The sequence below is a fragment of the Natrix helvetica genome (assembly GCF_964273705.1).
Source record: "Natrix helvetica genome assembly, chromosome: 1".
Lineage (NCBI taxonomy): Eukaryota > Metazoa > Chordata > Lepidosauria > Squamata > Natricidae > Natrix > Natrix helvetica.
The window spans coordinates 121,667,809-121,683,879 of NC_138548.1; the positions used below are offsets into that span (position 1 = coordinate 121,667,809).

Consider the following 16,071-nt stretch of genomic DNA (forward strand, 5'->3'; position numbering starts at 1 on the left):
TTCCCTCCCTCCCTCCCCTTTCTTTCCTCCTTTCTGCCAAGGACTACATTGACTTAATAAAAAATAGGTACTATGTGGGTTGGGAAAAGGGTACGTGTGTGCAGCATGGATGAGGAAGAGTATATCAGAATGCACAAGGATTGCTCAGTAGGTTGAGGAGCACGTGTTGGGGAGGAGGCACAGAGCTGCATGAGGTGTTACACAGGACAGGAAAGATGCATGAGGGTACTGCATGGATTGGGGTGTGTGCGTGAGGGTGTATGAGAGGTGCCAGGTTGGTTTAGGGTATGCCATGATTTAGCATAGGTCAGAGAGGGTGCACAAGAGGTGGAGGAATCAGGGACGGCATGGGGAGTGTAGTGTAGGTTGAGCAGGGTGCACAAAAATGAACAGAGACACCTCCCAAGTTGGGGAGTGTGTGTAGGATGCAGCATGGGTCAGAAAGGTTGTGTGAATGATTGGTGTGGCATGAGCACAGAAGGGAATGGGGAGATTGTACATATGGGAGAAATATACCTGAGCAATATGCGACCTCCTACCTGCTTCCCTGTTCCTGATATTCTCAGCCAGCATCCTACAAGCAAGGACAAGGTTTGTGGGAAATTGGCAGGGAGCATGGACAATTAGATTGAATTTATACTTCCAGCTGGTTTCACCATTGACTTGTGGGAAGTTGTCAGGAAGCATTGGAAATGACAATAATGTAACTGCAGCTGATTATGATTAAGTCGCCAGATTTCAATCCCACAGGAGTCATGGGTCCTGAGTTTGGGACACATTCTGTTAGCCCATGTGAGGTATGTTGATTCAAAAATTGTTGTCCTGTGATGTACCACTTTGCCCTTTTGAATGTTACAAACAAACACAAAAGTTTTAGTAGTATATAGATTTTTTAAAAGTGTGCAGTTAGACCCATCCCTGCTGTAAATGTAGATGGAAAAGAAGTTACTCCAGTATTTGGAGCTGAACTGGGAAGATTTTAGGAGATTCTAAGACCCAAATATGTGGTTTTTTTTTTCACATACTACTGTTTCTGAGCAATTTGTTGACTTAGTCCATCACACATGATTCTAGATGAAATAAACTTTTTATTCAGGAGGATTCCTTTTAACATCTACGCTTTTGGAACAGGAGCAGAATAACTTAAATCTGGAATTACTAGAATAGTTCATTATATAGTTACAAATATCTCCCTTTCCCTATCTAGTGATTAATTCATTCAAAACAGAAAATAGGAGATATTTACCCAAAGGGAAACTAAATGGGTATCATTGGACCTGGATAAAATGAATAATATGCTAATAACGCTCATTCATCCTAACCACGGCCATGATTCAAAGCAATAAATATTACATGCTTGAATAAATAAGTTTTAATTCTTTAAATAAAAGACAAACTTTTTCTCAGTATATAAGAAATGTATTGTCAGTATGTAAAAATATGTTGATACAGTTGATGTCCAAAGAAATCTTCATGAATGTTAAAAAGCCTTGCCTCCACTACAGATGCCTGCAGCTTGGGTCAAAATTTGCCATCAGACCATTAAATGAGCTGGAAATATATACATATCTGTGTCTGGAATCACAAGGTTTACAAAGATTGTTCTGGATATTATTCAGGAGGAGAGAAAATATGGGACAGATCTTTGTCCAGATGTCTAATTTCATTTCACTGTAGCTAAGAGAGTCTTGGAAGGAGTCTTTCAACAAGTCATTTCTTTTGACATTTGACATAGCACAAGCAGAAAGTACAGCCAGGGAAAACACCTCACATTTAACAGCAAGGAGGTGCATATAGATTTTGACAGCAAAGGTAAGGCAGGGGAATATGTAGCTTGTCGTCGTCTTCCATAAGAATCATTTAAAATGTCTCCCAAGAATTGGGTTTCAATGCCAAAAAGTTTACACTGGGCAGAAGGAGCCAGCATAACTGGTAATGATGTCCCATAAAAACCTAAGCATTAGTGTTGACCAATCAATCAAGATTTAGGTTGGTTGGCTTTTGGTAGTTATAAAAAAAGACCCTTATGTTCTAACGTTCACTTCCCCCTTCCAAGCTGAAGTTTCTAAGCATTGCTTTATTCTGGCTCCTTCTTCCCCTCTTTGTACCAACTAAGACTTTTTGACAGGTTAATTGTTGGCTATGACATCTCCAAAACTGGAAGAACAGGAGATAAAGGAGTGGGGAAGCCTGAAAGGCCAAAATCGTCTTACAGATCCACCCTGAAAGGAAAGAGAAGAAAAATAAAAAGATACAGAGATCATAAGTGGTGTCTGAGCATATTAACCAAAAAAGATCCTTGAAGTTACTACCCTAATATGTAGATGGTTTGCCTCCTGTCAATTAGAATAAGTTATCTTTTATCTTTTCATTTGATTTACGTTTTAAGAATATGATATTTAACCTCACTTACCTAGATTGCATAAGCTTATTTAAGTAGATGGCTATTTTTTTCTGTAAACAATTAGTTACTGGGGGGAAGTATCAGGTGAAGCATTTTCACCACATCTAGGCATGCGCTAGTCTAGGTGGAGAATAGAAGTACAGCCCAATACAACCACAATTTGGAGGATCCCAATCGCCCTGGTTAAGGTGATAAACACTAAGCGGCTACATTCGCGTACAACTTACCTGAGACAAATGGCAAAAGAACAAGGAATGAGCATTCACATAAAGAAGCTCCCAAGGGTAGAAGCCAGGATAATGGCGAGGATGATGCAGCATAACATAATCATTATCTTCTTCTGCTCAGCAAGAGGAAAAATACCCAGATATATTAATAAACACGGAGTTGGTAGAATTGGCAGAAGAGCAGGGCTTATTTTATATGAGTTGACACAGTACAGGTAAGACTTCAACTTACAACCACTATTGGGACCAGAATTTCCATTGCTAAACAAAGTGGTTTTCAAGTGAGTCACATTTACAATTTTTTTTTCAGGCAAATCATTGTACTTGTTAAGTGAATCATGTTCTTTATTAAGTGATTCCAGCTTTCCCCATTGGCTTCGCTGGGAAGGTCACCATTGGCCTTCATGTGATCCTGGGACTCTACAACTGTCATAAGTACATGCCAGTTGACAAGCATCCAAATTTTGATCATGTGATTGTGGGAATGCTGCGAGGGTCATACGTGCGAGGACTGGTTGCAAGTCACTTTTTTCAGTGCCATTGTAACTTTGACCGGCCACTAACAAATGGTTGTAAGTAAAGACTGTGATTTTAGACTATACAATAGGAAGGTTGAGACACAACACGGAGGAGTTGAAGAAGATACAAACTATTCTTTCACAGACCCAGATTATATTACAAAATTCTCTTCGAGTTTTTGTCCCTTAAGTTCTTTTTATATAACACTGTTGGGCCCAGTTCATGTTGGGAACTTGTACAATTCATAGTTGTTTTAGATGGAAAGGGTACTATCCAAAAGTCCATTTCTAGTTGTGCATTCATTTACCAGAACATCTCTGTATAATTACTAGCAATGAGAGGAAAATATTCAGCTAAGGTTGGTGTCCTAAAAATACATAGGGAGAGTACTTCCATGTTCATAGAACCATCCTTACCACACCTTCCTACAGATGCTGCAACCATATGGCAAACATGATACAGGCCAAAGGAAGTACATGTTCCTCAAAATTAATTGTATGGCTATACTCACTACTTCAGGAGTTCAGTGGACAGACGCAAAAATTTCAGACCGATGTTCCAATAATTCATTTATTCTTAAGCTTCATCATTTCTTTAAAAAGTTTCATCAAAAACAATTTCTTAGAATCTCTGCTGTCCATAGGCAGCTTACTATGTTGAAGTGCAGTTTTTCATCTTTACAGATAGTTTTCATAAATGGTTCTTTCACTGCCACTCCCATTTACAAGTTACAAACATCAAAGCCAAGAGAGACCACCACACTTTCTTAGCTCTGTCTGTGTACCCTTGAAAGTGTTATAGTCATTGTTTATCCATGGCTAGACAAACTAGACTCTAAACGGTGGAACTAGTGGAGAAGTTGATAGATTTTGCTAGGAATTAGTAAGTAGTCATCTCTTCCCCAGACAAAATGGGAATCACTTTCTCTTTGGTTCCAAAGGACCGTTATGTCTCATATAATTAGAAAGTAAATAATCTCTATAGAATTTGAATATGCTGCTGATCTCTAAATCTGTATAAAACACTACTGCCAGAGTCCCAAAATCTGCCATAAAATGAGTCGTCTACAGCCCCACATCAAAGATCAGGTAAGCAGAGAATTTGGTTGATTCAGTCTCTGAGGTAGATTTCCATGCAGCAAACATACTGATTTTGAAGGCAACAATGATTGTGCTAACTTTTCCCCCAGGGAAAAATCTGACACTCTTCTGATGATACAACTAGCTTCTCTAAAACAAAAAATGTACCCCCCTCAACTAAAAAAAATCACACATTTTAAAGCAATACACAAATCTTTCCATTTCCATGAGATATATCTCCGTAGGAATGGAAAAGGTGCAGCTGAGCAGGCCAAAGGGTATACAAGTTGTTAATCACAGCAAAATGTTCTTATATACAAAAACAAAAGTTTAAAAAAGTTGGGATTCCTATCAGAAAAACATTAATGCTATAATCATATTCATATGAGAAAGCTGCTTTCTCTTTCATCTTTAACAAAACAGAAGGATTTTACCAAGCAATAAAATATCTTCTATAAACAGATTAGATGTTCCAAAAAATGAGTCTCAACTGCCATGCCACATCAACTAAACCCAATGTTTTTCCCCAGACCACTTTTTCTGCCCTACAAACCTTGGTCAGGTTACAAACAGCAAGTTCAGTGATGGGTGCAACATTTATCAACCAGAAACCGTCAGCACAAAATTTAAAATATTGAAACAGAAAGAACCTTCCCAGCCCCCAATTTCCCTAATTTTCATGTCCTCAAAAAGATAGACCATAAAAACAATTATATATTAGAAAAAGAGATGAGATACAATTGTGTCTTCAATATTTGATTTGGAAGAAATTAAACTTTGCAAATAGAGCTGTACAAAGCATGTTGGGTTAAAATGGACTATTTCAAGTGTACTGGAAGTGGTCCTACCTCAAGGTGGCATATTCATTTTTTTGGTTCCAAGGTCAAACAATTTTAGTGCACTCAGAGCAACCGCTCAAAACTGGATTATTTCAAACTCAAAACACTTTGAATACACCACTGCGTACAGCACATCGGAAATATAATTGCTTTTCAAAAGTGAAAGGAGTGTCCAATATGAAGTAACACATATCCCAAGGAGTGTCTTTGCTAATGAGTATTTGAAGACAGGTCTTCCTTCTTACTTAGGCCTGTTCTAAGTTCCCAAAATATGGAATATCCATGGCTATACCAAAACGTGTGAGCTGAATGGTTAATAAAACACAAGCAACTCAGACTTCCAGTGTGTGTGTGTGCTATTAGTCCATCTCTAATGCAAAACACAGATATTGGCCTGATTTAAAACATGGACTGAACACCAACTGGAGTGCCTCAAGTTTGCCTAAATCCATTGTGTCTTCCAATAATAGCTTAACTGCCTGCAGACTCATTTGTCATGTTCCTAGCTACCATTCCCTCACTTGATGTGGATTGAAGGACTCCCTCTGGGTTCTCATCTCATGTTTTCTGTAAAAAATACAAAACCTGCTCCAGCCTGTGGAGTGTAAAATGGGGTAAAGATTAGGAGTTACCTAGCGGTTTAAGTCTTAGTTCTAAATGGACTGCTTGAAAATATCATTGTCCTCTCCAGTAATCTGTACAATGTTTTTGAAAGGGTTAAATCAAAGCAGTGAGGTAGGCAATAAGGCTCCCCAAATCCCTCTAAGGTTCATTTCCACTGTGTTGTTGATGATTCCAGAAGAAATCCTTGAATTGAAGCCAGCAGGTAAATCAGGAAGGAAAAGAGGAATGGATAAGGAGTAGATCAGATAGGAACTCCTCTCTGGAATGCCATGAGATTTCTGGATGATCTGGTTGCAGGAAGGTACATTAGGGTCTTCAGGTTATGGAACTGGAACAGTTTGTCTCTCACAGGAAGCACGGGTGCAAGTGCATTCATCCTGCAGAGCACCATTCATACTTCATCCAAGCAGGATAGGGAAGGAAAGCACAAACCATGGCATTGAGGTTCAGGAAGGGAAATCTTGCTACTGACTTAGAAGGAGCTTGGGAATGTCTGGAAGATGGAAAGGAACAAAGTGGGAAACATTAGGTCTCAAAAAGGAAAGCGGCCCACTTTATTTTACTCATATATCAATATAAAGTTCTATAGACTGGTAGACCATGGAAGGAATCATCCCTTTACCTGGCTTTCAGTATGTTCAATAAATTAAAAATCTATTTTCTTTCTCATGATGGCCTTCCTTATTAGCCCTGAAGCTTCAGTATAAAAAAGGCAATGAGAGACCAACACATTAATCTTTGAGGTATAACAAAAGCTACACTCTGGATGAGGTGCTTGGAGAACAATGGTGAGAGGAAGGGATGGGACTAATATGAGGAAAAATAACTGATCTGTTATCAGGGACCTATATTATCATGGGAAAATTTCACAGATCAACCAAACATAAAACTCAACTAATTTCTACAGATGCCTTGTATTTTTTTTTTAACCAGAGGACCAAGTAGTACTGTTAATACCATTCTCAACTACAATTTATTTCTGTGAAGGAACATACAATAGATTCCTATTCAGAAAGTATACATCACCTTTGTGAGAAAACCCAAACTTCTCCAGTCTATCAAACATTTGCAAGGTGTATTTTAAGAGTAGTTGACTAAGCCATGGTGACCTAGTTCAGGTACAATGATCTTAAGCCATTGTTTGTTACAAGAACAATGGCAGGGAGGGCATGTGGTACTAAGCTGAAACCACACAAATCATACTGTGGCTTAGTTTGATTCTTGAAGCTGGTCATTCTTTTCTATCACTTTCCAATGCTGGGAAGCCAAAATTCAGATGTAAAAGTGCAAATTGGACATCAGACCCTTGTTCCATATGTTGTAGAAAGATCCATATGCAGTTCTTTTTATAAACCAAGGGATACATTTGGGTACTGTGATTAAACAAAACAATCAACCCTGATCCAAGTATTATGCTCTTCAAACAGAGAAGAAAACATTAAAAAATTTCACTGGCAGTGACAAGAGTAAACTAATCCTGAAAAAGCAGTCAAGAACTGAAATAATAATTCTGCTTCCCAGGCTACTTACGGTTCAGTGCCAGAAACCCAGTTGGTTACTTTTATTTCAATCCGACTGAAAGTCCAATAATGAGAGCTACAATTCCCAGCAAGACTACTATTATCACAATGATAATTATTGTTTTCTAGAAGAGTGAAAAAAGGAAGATTTAACCAGTGTGTCCACAAATGGGAGGTAAAGTTTGAGCAAATTGGACAGATAGCATTTGATTTAAGTTAATGCACTTTGTTTGTAACATTACTTCAACAGTACTATTAGTAGTAGTAATGTACTTTGATGCTAAGTAGTATTATTAGGTAGATTGGACAGGAAGCACATCCAGATGAATTAATAATATATTACATTAACAAAATCTTGCAAGTCTGGAAGTACCTTTCTTCTCTTGCTTTTACAACCCAAGAAACTAGGAAGTGTCCCTTCTGAGATGTTTACCATGTCCCCATTTCTTCTACAGACTAAGCTGCCTTTTATTTCCACATACCATCACAGGACAAATATTTGCATTTCTATGACTTAGTAGAATTGATCATCTATATGTATAACCAACAAATGATCTAATCACCACTGAATATGTTACCAAATGTATACACCAGTGATGGCGAACCTATGGCACGCGTGACACAAGTGGCACGTGGAGCCATTTGTCAGGGCACGCGAGGTGCTGCCCTGTCAGCTGGCCAGCGCGCATGCGCACGCTGGCCAGCTGAGTTCACCTTTTTAAAAGCTATTTTTCGCCTTCCCCAGGCTCCAGAGGCTTTATAGAAGCCTGGGGAGGGCGAAAAGAGCCTCCCCGCCCCCCCGGAGGCTTCAGGGACCGTCCGGAGGCTTCCCTGAAGCCTTCGGAACGCTTAAAACCACCCTCCGAGCAACCCGGTAGTGACTTCCGGGTTGCTCGGAGGGTCGTTTTAAGCGTTCCGAAGGCTTCAGGGAAGCCTCCGGACGGTCCCTGAAGCCTCCGGAGGGCCTCCGGGGGGGCGGGGGAGGCTCTTTTCGCCCTCCCCAGGCTCCTATAAAGCCTCTGGAGCCTGGGGAGGGCGAAAAAAGCATGTAAAAAGGGGGGGGTTGCGCGTTGTATGCGCATGCGCACGGGGGGGTCGCACGTTGCATTATGGCTGCAGCACGCCCACACACGACCCCCCTGCGCTCCCCCCACTTGTGGCACGCGAGCCAAAAAAGGTTCGCCATCGCTGGTATACGGACTCAGTTCTATACAACAGAAGCAAGTAATCCTGTAAGTAAAATTTCAAAGGTTAAGTTACATTGTGATGGTTATGAATTTGCAAATGAACATTGGCTTTAGAATCCTCCATCCAACTATTCAGCTTTTAGAATAGATTGGATTATCAGAGCCAACCCAACAGACAATCCCTGGTCTACAAGATTGTTTTTATTTTAAATTACCGTATTTATCGGCGTATAACACGCACTTTCCCCCCCGAAAAATAGGGGGCAAATGATGTATGCGTGTTATACGCCGATATAATGTTAAGAAGCCATGTTTTTACAGTTTAATACGGCCCTTTAACAGCCCTCCCTGCTCTATGTAAATGCGGCCGGCCCACGGCAAGCAGAAGACCTTTCAAATTTCTCTCCCACCACCTCCTTTTCGCGCTTTTCCTTTCCCTTTTCCTCCTTCAAGCTCCGTGCTCGCTGGAGGAAAAGGGGAGGGGGGGTATTTCCGAGTTCCAAAAGCAGAAGACCTTTCAAATTTCTCTCCCACCACCTCCTTTTCACACGCGCGCACACACAGGAAAAGCAGACAAGCAGGAGAGAGAAGAAAGAAGGCAGGAAGGCGGAAGGAAGGGAAGGATGGAACTGGAAGGGAGGCAGGAAGGAAGGGAGGGGAGGAGGGAGTAAGGATAGACAAGCAAGAAGGAAAGAGGAAAGAAAGCAGGAGGGCAGAAGGGAGGTGGAAGGAAGGAAAGAAAAGCAGACACGCTGGAGGGAAAGAGGAAAGAAGGCAAGCAGGCAGGAAGGAGGCAGAAGGAAGGAGGGAAGGATGGAACTGGAAGGGAGGCAGGGAAGGAGGGAGGGAGAAAGGAAGGATAGGAGGATAGGGAAAGAGGAAAGAAGGCAGGCAGGCAGAAGGGAGGGAGGTGCAAGGAAGGAAGGAAGCATAGATAAGCAGGAGGGAAAGAAGGCAGGCAGGCAGGAGGAAAGAGGAAGGAGGGAACTGGAAGGGAGGCAGGAAGGAAGGGAAGGAGGAAGGGAGGGTGGAAGGAAGGATAGACAAGTAAGAGGGAAAGAGGAAAGAAAGCATCTGAATGTACTAAACACGAGTCTTCAGGGAAAAGATGCTTCAAAGTTCTTTATTTGTGTATGTCTCGGTATATGTCTCTGTTATATGTTTGTTTTGTCCACATATTTATTTCATATGTTTCATTGTACGCCGCCCCGAGTCCTTCGGGAGAGGGTGCGGCTAAGAAATAAATATTTATTATTTATTTATTTATTTGAAATTTAATTTTTTTTCCTCAAATTTCCCTCGTAAAATGAAGGTGCGTGTTATACGCCTGTGCGTGTTATACGCCGATAAATACGGTATTAGGCAGAGTTCAGAAAGATCAGGATGACAGGGAATAGGATGGAGGCTTCATTTGGAATTGCTGACTTCTGTTTATATTAGTAAAGCAAGAATAAAAATTCCAAATTTTTTATTCATTTTTCCAATATAATGGAATTTGGGGAATAATTTGTGTAAAGAGACACTGGACTCTGTCAGCAGGATAATATTGAAAATTGAAGCGATTGGGATCCAATTTGATATGGTCAGAGAAATCAGACAAAAGTTTTAAAAATAGGCTGGATCTAGCTAGAAGCTGCTGGGAAAAATATTTCAGAAAAAAATTCTGAAATGTGCTCTTATGGGAGAAGCAGTTGGGCCGTGTGTGGGAATATTGCTGACTGCTCGGTTCTGAGTCTCCCCTTTGAACCTCCCCTTCCTCCTGGTCCTGTAGCCCACAACAGTGCTATTATTAAACTGTGGGAAAGCATTCCAGAAACCATGATCTCTATGCCCTCGTTATCTTGTTTTTAAAGAATTGTTAAGACAGAGCTACTTGTAAGATATTGGGCCCTCATTTCAATACAAAGTTTGCCTTCGATATTTCATACAGACACATAAACACATATTGCAGCCAAGAGTACAATATAATACAGATCCTTATCTGGTTTGTACTTTAAAATTGGGATTTGCTGTCCAAACCTGCACACCTGAATCAGAAATGTGCATTAATTAGAGCTATGCAGGACTTTGGAATCAAAAGAAAAAAAGATGCTGTGGCATGCATATGATCGTGCACCATTCAGCAGTTCTTTTAAAGCAGTTGAGTCTTTTCCTGGAATCATTTAGGTAAAGAGTCACCCATAGGTGCTACTTGCATGCTCATATGGTTTCCTAAACACCAATTTTCCTTAGAACTCAAAAGCTCTACACCAGTGGTTCTCAACCTGTGGGTCGGGACCCCTTTGGGGGTCAAATGACCCTTTCATCTGGGTCACCTAAGTCCATCGGAAAACACGTATTTTCGATGGTCTTAGGAACCGAGACACCAATTTTATGGTTGGGGGTCACCACAACATGAGGAACTGTATTAGAGGGTCGCAGCATTGGGAAGGTTGAGAACCACTGCTCTACACAGCCTTGTTACCAGTAACCCAATCTGGATTATTTCTTCAGCCAACTACCAAAGCTATAAAGAGGATCCTTTCCTCGGCCAACAAAGTGTTTGCAATTGTCTATTTAGAGTTTGACAAACTCATTTTCCAAAGTTCAGGTTTACAAATGTGGACAAACCTGCTTTAATGTTCTTTCCAGACCAAAGTGCCAGCAGACTCTGGTAAAGATATAATTTCAATCTTAATTTATGTAACACATTTTGCATTGTGAATGGTTTACAAAAAAGCTGTAATTCTTAGGCTTTCTTATGCAACCATCCCCCAAACCAGCTAATTTTCTCAGCACAAAAGTATTTTTTTAAATTATTGTAAGACTTTCAGAACCATGTATTTGAGAGAAGCGGCCATATAAATTGAAATAAATAAGTGACACACAGTTCTTTGACACTACACTGAACAATGGATTTTAACTACTTTCAGTTTCTGGCTTTCTTACAGCAGGAAGAGAAAACTAGAAGTAAATTAGTTCTCCTTGCCATTTTTCAACTGAGCACAAATCTGCTCATCTTTTACCAACTGCTGAACTTTCAATATATTCTACCTACCGACTCCTTAAGCCAAAAGTACTCTTAGGTGACTGAACCTTTGCCTATCATATAGTTATTAAAGTTGAGGAAGAATTTTACTAGAAGTTGGTTTATTGATAGTCATGTGCCATACCATCTATATATCTTACCAAAACTAACAGGGATAAGCCTTCGCATAAGCCACAATAACAGAATGAAAAGACAACTTAAAGCAGAAGACATTCAGAGTAGTGTTTGAGAGAAGTTCAAGCCTCACATACTTCAAAGACATTTTAAAGATTTTAAAAGGAGCTGTGAAAGAAGAGATCTTCTTCATGTTGAAGGGAAGGAACAGAAGAGGACCACTCATGGAACAAAGCAAAATAACTAATGACGTTTATTGACAACGTGGGTGGGTTTGGAACTGGCTACAGGGTAGGCTGAGGTACAGAAAGAGGGCAGGAACAAAGAACCGGGTCTTAATCTAAAACACAAAGCTGACAGAAAGATGTCTGCAGGAGGTGAGTTCAACAAACACTGGGACAAGGGTCTAAACCAGGTGAAATGGGGCTGGGTTCCTGTAATTCTTCTCACCCTTCGTGCTTCACTCTGAAATTTTACAGCCTTTTTGGTGTCAGCAACAGCCCTCTCCACAAAGCCTACTGACTGGTCCATATTGCTCTCTATGCGGTCAATCATGGCTCCCTTGAAGAGGAAGAAGATGGCAGAAGCCAAAGAGAGAGGCAGAAGCAAAAAGTGTAAACTGGCAAAGTGGCTGAGAGTGCCAAGCTGGAGGTCTGTAGAAGAGGCTCACCTTGCGTGCCCTACTCTGATATTTTAAAGCCTTCTTGGTTTCCTCACGTGCTTTCTCTATGTGGTCCATGGTGTGCATCATGTTGAGTTCTATATTATCTACAATTTCACCCTGTGGAGTTTAAAAAAAGGGAAAGAATGTGAACATGCTAGAAAGCTTTGTGGAGAAGGACTGCAAACGTTGCCCACAGCTTCCCACAACCATCCTGTGTCTAAATAAACTTGAATTTCTCTCTGACCCAGCCATCCTTCCATAGTAGAGCTGCAGTGGTGGGTTTGTATCGGTTTTACTACCAGTTCGCTCACTCTCTCGCATGACGCATTCTGCACAGAAGCATTCGGGCGGGTGGGTGGAGCCTCCTGCCATTGTCACAAGCCACCGCCACCAAACTGGGCCAAACCAGGAGCGATCCACCTCTGCAGAGCTGTGCTTCCTCTCCCCAAATGCCAATTCTTCATTTTAGCTAGTTGTCTCTCTGGGTAAGAATTTGTTTTAGATCCCCAGACTTTCAGCCACAATAATCAAGCATAAATTCCCTTACATTTTCTGTCTCGTCCCAAACTAGGTTTATGGTCTAAAAACATACTCACCATAACCTCACTTGATTGCCATCTCCTCAGCAATGCATTGTAAGCAAAAAACAAAAAAGACCCTTAAAGACTGGCATTGAAGCCTAAATACTATTAAGCAGACTGCTTCTTACCCATAACTGATTCTAACAAGGATTATATTAATCCATCATCATCATCATGTGAAGTATGAAAAAGACTTTTGAAAAAAAAAAATCAAATTATAGTGTAACTCATTAAAATAGTGCAATGCAGCAAGCAAAAGTGTAGATAAATCTTACCTCTGATACCATATCTAAGTTACCTCAGCTATGTTTCTAGCCTCCCGTTATATATGCAGAGCCAACAAAACCATTATGCAAATCAATAAGCTACAAAGACTTATAGTATGAGCTACAGCATTCAAAGCCATGCTTAAATAAACTCAAGTGGGTGAGTTCTGACACATTGAAAATGGAAAGTCTTTATTCAAGTTTTAAATTTGCCTTCTCTTGTGGTTTTTCAGCTATAATTAACAGAATAACAGAGTTGGAAGGGACCTTGGAGGTCTTCTAGTCCAATCCCCTGGTCAGGCAGGAAATCCTATATCATTTCAGACTAATGATTGTCCAAACGCTTCTTAAAAACCTTCCAGTGTTGGGAGTGTCAATTAGAATTATTTGATTCAAAAAACATACTTAAACTTACCTTCATTGAATCTCATTCGCTATTTTGCCATCCATTTACTCAATTTCAAGCTATTTCCTTTTTAACTCAATTTATGCTCCAGTTTTTCTCCAACACTTCAAGAAAGAGAATTCCTTTTCCAATTTTATTCCCGTAACCCCATGTATAATGGATTAGGCCAGGGGTGTCCAAACTTGGGAACTTTAAGACTTGTGGACTTCAACTCCCAGAATTTCCCAGCCAGCTGTGGAATTCCGGGTCAGCAGATGCTTCACTACTTTTGCCTAAGGCAGGGGTGTCCAAACTTGGGAACTTTAAGACTTGTGGACTTCAACTCCCAGAATTCCCCAGCCAAGCTTGGCTGGGGAATTCTGGGAGTTGAAGTCCACAAGTCTTAAAGTTCCCAAGTTTGGACACCCCTGCCTTAGGCCAATGTTTCTGAACCTTGGGAACTTTACAATGTGTGGGCTAACTCCCAGGATTCCCTACTCAGCATCCTGCTTGAAGCTACCAAGGTTGAGAAACTGGGTTAGACTGAGAAATAATGACTAGCCCCAAATTACCTAATGGGTTTCTGTGGCTGACTGACTAACAGAAGCAGGTCTCCCAGGTTTAGACCAACATCACATCACTGCATAATTTCTTAAATCCTTATATTCTGAACAGTCTATTTTGGATTTCGCTGTCCCATGCCTAAGCGCTCCCTTATTTTATATTGACAATGCCATTGAATGCCTCTTTCTTCCCAAGCTCCTAGTGTATTATAAAAAAGGTTTTAGTCTTTTTTAATTTGTATTTTGCTTCATCTGGAAATGATAATGCCAGATAATCTGGAGTACTGGCAATACAACAAGACCTTGAGGTGGACTGGTAGGAAATATACTCATTGTCCTCTCCCTTTCCAGCTTCTTGCAAGGATCTGTTATTTCAGTCCGCCAAGATGTTATTTTTTTTCTGAAACAGGTATTCTTTTAATTTTCTTGGCTATTTTTCCAGCCTCCTTCCACCAAGGGTCAGTTACCTGATTTTCTACCAGCATGGCAATGTCCACAAACATGTCATGAAGCTCCTTGATGCTATTCTCAAGCCGCAGAATATCTTTATGTCGCCCCTCAATCTCACTCAGCGCTTGCTTCGAGATCTGGGAATCCATGATCTAGGGAAGATCCAGAGACCATTGCATGGAAAAAATGCCTCTTCTGCAATAATCCTGAACAATATTCAACATATGCTTTCTTTTGCCCCAATTCAGCATCTTCTAAATGCTAAATTTAATAGATAGATAGATGATAGATAGATAGATAGACAGACAGATAGATAGATAGATAGATAGATAGATAGATGATAGATAGATGATAGATAGATAGATAGATAGATAGATAGATAGATAGATAGATAGATAGATGATAGATAGATAGATGATAGATAGATAGATGATAGATAGATAGATGATAGATAGATAGATAGATAGATAGATAGATAGATAGATAGATAGATAGATAGATAGATAGATAGATAGATAGATAGATAGATAGATGATAGATAGATGATAGATAGATGATAGATAGATAGATAGATAGATAGATAGATAGATAGATAGATAGATAGATGATTGATAGATAGATAGATGATAGATAGATAGATAGATGATAGATAGATGATAGATAGATGATAGATAGATAGATAGATAGATAGATAGATAGATGATAGATAGATAGATAGATAGATAGATAGATAGATAGATAGATAGATAGATAGATAGATGATAGATAGATGATAGATAGATGATAGATAGATAGATAGATAGATAGATAGATAGATAGATAGATAGATAGATAGATAGATAGATGATAGATAGATGATAGATAGATGATAGATAGATAGATAGATAGATAGATAGATGATAGATAGATGATAGATAGATAGATAGATAGATAGATGATAGATAGATGATAGATAGATGATAGATAGATAGATAGATAGATAGATAGATAGATAGATAGATGATAGATAGATGATAGATAGATAGATAGATAGATAGATAGATAGATAGATAGATGATAGATAGATGATAGATAGATGATAGATAGATAGATAGATAGATAGATAGATAGATAGATAGATAGATAGATAGATGATAGATAGATAGATAGATAGATAGATAGATAGATAGATGATAGATAGATGATAGATAGATAGATAGATAGATAGATAGATAGATAGATAGATAGATAGATAGATGATAGATAGATAGATGATAGATAGATAGATGATAGATAGATAGATGATAGATAGATAGATAGATAGATAGATAGATAGATAGATAGATAGATAGATAGATAGATAGATAGATGATAGATAGATGATAGATAGATGATAGATAGATAGATAGATAGATGATTGATAGATAGATAGATGATAGATAGATAGATAGATAGATAGATAGATAGATAGATAGATAGATAGATGATAGATAGATGATAGATAGATGATAGATAGATAGATAGATAGATAGATAGATGATAGATAGATAGATAGATAGATAGATAGATAGATAGATAGATAGATAGATAGATAGATAGATAGATGATAGATAGATGATAGATAGATGATAGATAGATAGAT

General features: G+C 39.3%; 1 protein-coding gene across 3 annotated transcripts in view; it reads right to left on the bottom strand.

Moving 5' to 3' along the window:
* Window positions 1–2,298: 2,298 nt before the first annotated feature.
* Window positions 2,299–16,071, bottom strand: part of STX3 (syntaxin 3) — a 40,958-nt gene continuing 27,185 nt past the window's right edge. The window contains exons 8-11 of one of the 3 annotated variants that reach the window (XM_081938014.1): window positions 14,468–14,602; window positions 12,212–12,322; window positions 11,992–12,102; window positions 2,299–2,744 (exon numbers count right to left, since the gene is read on the bottom strand). In XM_081938014.1, the coding sequence (XP_081794140.1) occupies window positions 2,667–2,744; window positions 11,992–12,102; window positions 12,212–12,322; window positions 14,468–14,602 (435 nt within the window). In that variant the 3' untranslated portion in view covers window positions 2,299–2,666. Of the gene's footprint in view, window positions 2,745–3,706; window positions 6,186–7,222; window positions 7,338–11,991; window positions 12,103–12,211; window positions 12,323–14,467; window positions 14,603–16,071 lie in introns of those variants that run through there. The other 2 variants (XM_081938012.1, XM_081938013.1) reach the window with 2 other exon arrangements.